Source organism: Chinchilla lanigera, unplaced genomic scaffold (assembly GCF_000276665.1).
Source record: "Chinchilla lanigera isolate Chin_1 unplaced genomic scaffold, ChiLan1.0 scaffold00092, whole genome shotgun sequence".
Taxonomy (NCBI): Eukaryota; Metazoa; Chordata; class Mammalia; order Rodentia; family Chinchillidae; genus Chinchilla; species Chinchilla lanigera.
In genome coordinates this window covers 8,658,871-8,663,190 of record NW_004955493.1, presented here as the reverse complement: position 1 = coordinate 8,663,190, position 4,320 = coordinate 8,658,871, and the positions used below count along the sequence as shown (strand labels likewise).

The 4,320-nt window shown below is 44.2% G+C and overlaps 1 protein-coding gene across 1 annotated transcript; it reads left to right on the top strand.

Annotated features, from left to right (window-relative positions):
* On the top strand, positions 1-1,874 carry Eef1a1 (eukaryotic translation elongation factor 1 alpha 1; the record flags this gene model as incomplete). The annotated part of the gene is given in 5 exon segments (XM_005405329.2): positions 1-259; positions 346-496; positions 609-865; positions 948-1,182; positions 1,267-1,874. Coding segments are annotated over 5 exon segments (1,027 nt in total), but the record flags the coding sequence as incomplete, so codon positions are not given.
* Between the last annotated feature and the right edge of the window lie 2,446 nt (positions 1,875-4,320).

Sequence of the window (4,320 nt, the reverse complement as noted above, 5' to 3'; positions counted from 1 at the left end):
TGAATTCGAAGCTGGTATCTCAAAGAACGGGCAGACCCGCGAGCATGCGCTTCTGGCCTACACGCTGGGTGTGAAACAACTCATTGTTGGTGTTAACAAAATGGATTCCACCGAGCCACCCTACAGCCAGAAGAGATACGAGGAAATTGTTAAGGAAGTCAGCACCTACATTAAGAAAATCGGCTACAACCCCGACACCGTAGCTTTTGTGCCAATTTCTGGTTGGAACGGCGACAACATGCTGGAGCCGAGTGCGAATGTAAGTGAGACGTTCAAGGCAGCTTAAAGCTCAGTGATGGTTGAAATGGTGAGTTGCTCAGGTGGACTGGAAACTTTGTGTTGCAGATGCCTTGGTTCAAGGGATGGAAGGTAACTCGGAAAGACGGCAACGCCAGTGGAACCACACTGCTTGAAGCTCTGGATTGCATCCTTCCACCCACTCGCCCAACTGACAAGCCTTTGCGGCTGCCTCTCCAGGACGTCTACAAAATTGGTGGTAGGTTGAGTGTTTTCAGGATCTACTTTAATTTTGAATACACTTGATACCATCAGCCTGGTAAGCACCTGCTTTCACGTAAAGGGCTTGATACCATGTTGTAAATACGCAGGTATTGGCACAGTTCCTGTGGGCCGAGTGGAGACTGGTGTTCTCAAACCTGGCATGGTGGTCACCTTCGCTCCAGTCAATGTCACAACTGAAGTGAAGTCTGTTGAAATGCACCACGAAGCTTTGAGTGAAGCTCTCCCTGGGGACAACGTGGGCTTCAACGTCAAGAACGTATCTGTCAAAGATGTTCGTCGTGGCAATGTTGCTGGTGACAGCAAGAATGACCCACCAATGGAAGCAGCTGGTTTCACTGCTCAGGTAACTTCACAGGAAGGTGCTTCCAGCTTTAGTCTGACCCTAACGTCTCTGAGGTGTGCTGAGTACTTTTTTTTCCCCTAAGGTGATTATCCTGAACCATCCTGGCCAGATCAGTGCCGGCTATGCTCCTGTACTGGATTGTCACACAGCTCACATTGCTTGCAAGTTTGCTGAGCTGAAAGAAAAGATCGATCGCCGGTCTGGTAAGAAGCTGGAAGATGGACCCAAATTTCTGAAATCCGGTGATGCTGCCATTGTTGACATGGTCCCAGGCAAGCCCATGTGTGTTGAGAGCTTCTCTGACTATCCACCTCTGGGTAAGGACATTACTTACCTGTAATTATAAATTAGAGAATTCTGTGCAACCAGTGTTCCTCATGGTCAAAATTGTATTTTATTAGGTCGCTTTGCTGTTCGTGATATGAGACAGACAGTTGCTGTGGGCGTCATCAAAGCAGTGGACAAGAAGGCTGCTGGAGCTGGCAAGGTCACCAAGTCTGCCCAGAAAGCTCAGAAGGCTAAATGAATATTACCCCTAACACCTGCCACCCCAGTCTTAATCAGTGGTGGAAGACCGGTCTCAGAACTCTTTCTCCCAATTGGCCATTTAAGTTTAATAGTGAAAGACTGGTTAATGATAACAATGCATCGTAAAACCTTCAGAAGGAAAGGAGAATGTTTTGTGGACCATTTTTTTTTTGTGTGGCAGTTTTTAAGTTATTAGTTTTTAAAATCAACACTTTTTAATGGAAACAACTTGACCAAAAACCTGTCACAGAATTTTGAGACCCATTAAAACAAAGTTTAATGAGAAACCTGTGTCTCTTGGTCACCACAACGGCAGTGTCTTAATACCAATACCGGTTCTGGCTGCTTCAAATCTGGGAAGGGGGCTGTTCTGAGTAGTGAGATGGGGTAGAGGGCTGTGTTGATGCACCAATTCCTATAGCAAGACTAATATGTATTTGTGTAATTCACAGTATGTAGGAGTTATAAAACATCAAATTTGTGTTGTGTGGCTGTAAATTTGTTACTCTGCATTCTAAGAAAAGGCTGTCCTGTGGGATCTTAAGTGTAATGTTTAAGAAACAGTGAAATATACCCAGATTTTAGGGAAAATGAAAACATAATGCTTGATGTGGGTTTTTTTTTTTTTTTTCTTTGAAATGTAGCCCATCGCTTGTACTGCCTCAGCCTATAGGTGTGCACCACCATGCCCAGCAGAGGTTGTGTGTAGTTTTGTAGAGCAGAAGGGAGAATAGGAACACAGCTGGGTGGAGAGTTTGATTAACATGTGCCAATCTGGAGGTCACAGTATGTGGGAACAGGGCCGTTAAGCAGGATGGGGAATTGAACTCTGAGGCCTTGGCCCAGTTCTCCCTCGGCTGGGAGTAGTCCCTAGCCAGTCACATTTTTATTTTTGGGGAGCAGGTGGTACCAGGAATCAAACTCAGGACCAAACCACTGAGCTATATTCCCCAACCTCAGCCAGTCACATTTTGAAAAGGAACTTCTGGTTTGAAGTGATTTTTAAGACACCCTTTAAGTTGAATCAGAGACAATACAGAGAGTAGTTAGTAAACGGGATTTGAAGAGTCACTAGGAGATAAATCAGGTGACACAAGCTTAAAGGGTAATTTGCTTTGGTTATAACTGACCAGACGTTGACCAGAAACACCTGTATTGGATACATTGAATAGTTTTGAGTGGGATAAGAGCAACACAGTAAACTTCCATCCTGAGAAATTTCAATCCTGTTCGAAAGATTAGCAGAATTACACAGCATGTTCTATATGGCAAATTTATGCTAAGCACATTGTAACAACTAGTTGCAAGTTACCAGCAGTGTTTTGAGTTCAGTGGGTACTCAAGGACGTACCAGGGCCATAACCAACAAAGTCGCCACCATAGGAAAGTTTTGTTTTTTTTTTTTCCCCATAGTTTGACGATATTACTTCACCTCACTTCTAGGTCTAAACTGGATAAAATGCCTTGCTACTACTAAGGGTACAGTGTGAGGTATTGAGGACTATATATAAATCAAATGACCAGATGCTCGTGCTTTTGGTTTTCTTGGGATAAGGTCTTACTGTGTAGCTGAGGCTGGCCTCTTGCCTCAGCCTCCCCAAGTGCTGGGATTACAGGCGTGAGGTGCCACATGTAGTTAATTTTGGTGAGAGCTCTCTGTGTAGTTCAGGCTGGCCTTGGGGGTGCGCCATTACACCCAGCCTGGCCTGTCCTATTGATGCTTAACATTTTGCTTCATAAGTTTTTGTCTGAAAAGCAGCTGACCGGTAGCTGGTAATGGAAGTTGACAGTTCAAGATGGTGCTTCACCTGCAGGCATGAGTCCATGCAGGAATTCTACCGCATAGCCGGGCAGTCCCAGGAAGCTTGTTGCCAGTTACACGCTTAGATTCTCTGGGAAATAGCACTTACGTGTGTGCTTGGACAATTGGGTTTGAGCACCACCTACTGGCAGTTAGGCTGGCTCACTGGACAGCAATTTACAAACTTAAGGATAAAGTAGTGCACTTTTCCATACAGTAACTTGTAATTGAAGGCAATATATTCTGGATAGATTTCAAGAGAAAGCTAACTTCAATTCAAACTAGTGTTTTTAAGTTGTAGCCTGGGCAATGTCACGAGACATGTCTCAAAAAAAAAAAAAAAAAAAAAAAATTCTGGTGCACTATTGATCACCCATGATTGCTTATAAATAACTACCGGTGTCAGATGTGGTTGCTTTGTTTTTGTACTGGAGATTAAATCCAGGGTTTCACGGGTGTGCACACACGCACACACAAACCTTCAATTTGAGGCAATATTGCTAAATTGTCCAGGGTGGGCTTGAACTTGCGATCCTCTGCCTCTGAGTGCTAGGACTACAGGTGTGCACTACTGTCCCTGGCTCAGATTTTTCTTTTTTGTTCTGGGAATAGAACTTGGGACCTCGCGCTTGGCAGGCAGGTGCTGTGTCGCTGAGCTACACCCCTAGCCCTCAGATGTGTTTCCTGCTGAAAATTTTCACCAGGGTTTCTACTATGGTTTCACAGTATGAAAGGAAATGGAAAAGGAATTCAGGCTTTGGAGTTGCCACAATAGACTGCCATTAAGGCAAACTTGATTTTACCTTTCCTGACTAGTCATCCTATACCCAAAATGGCAGACAGAAAAGTACTGGTATTTTGCCAACAGAACACAAGTCTGGGGCCTACCTCCTATGAAGGTGCATCAGAGCTCGACGGGTTTCAGGAGCCCAGCTTGCTCCTAATGGGGCACGGTTTGTTCTAAGCTAAGATCGACTCTAATTGATTTCTTCATAAAGAATGTGGACAATGTAGCGCTAGGAAAGTTTTTTTTATCTTTTTTACTGTTTAGGTGGCCAGTGCTTCTCAAGTTTTAACTAGAAATGCTGTTTTTGTTTTTTAAGACAAGGTCTCACTACATAGTTTA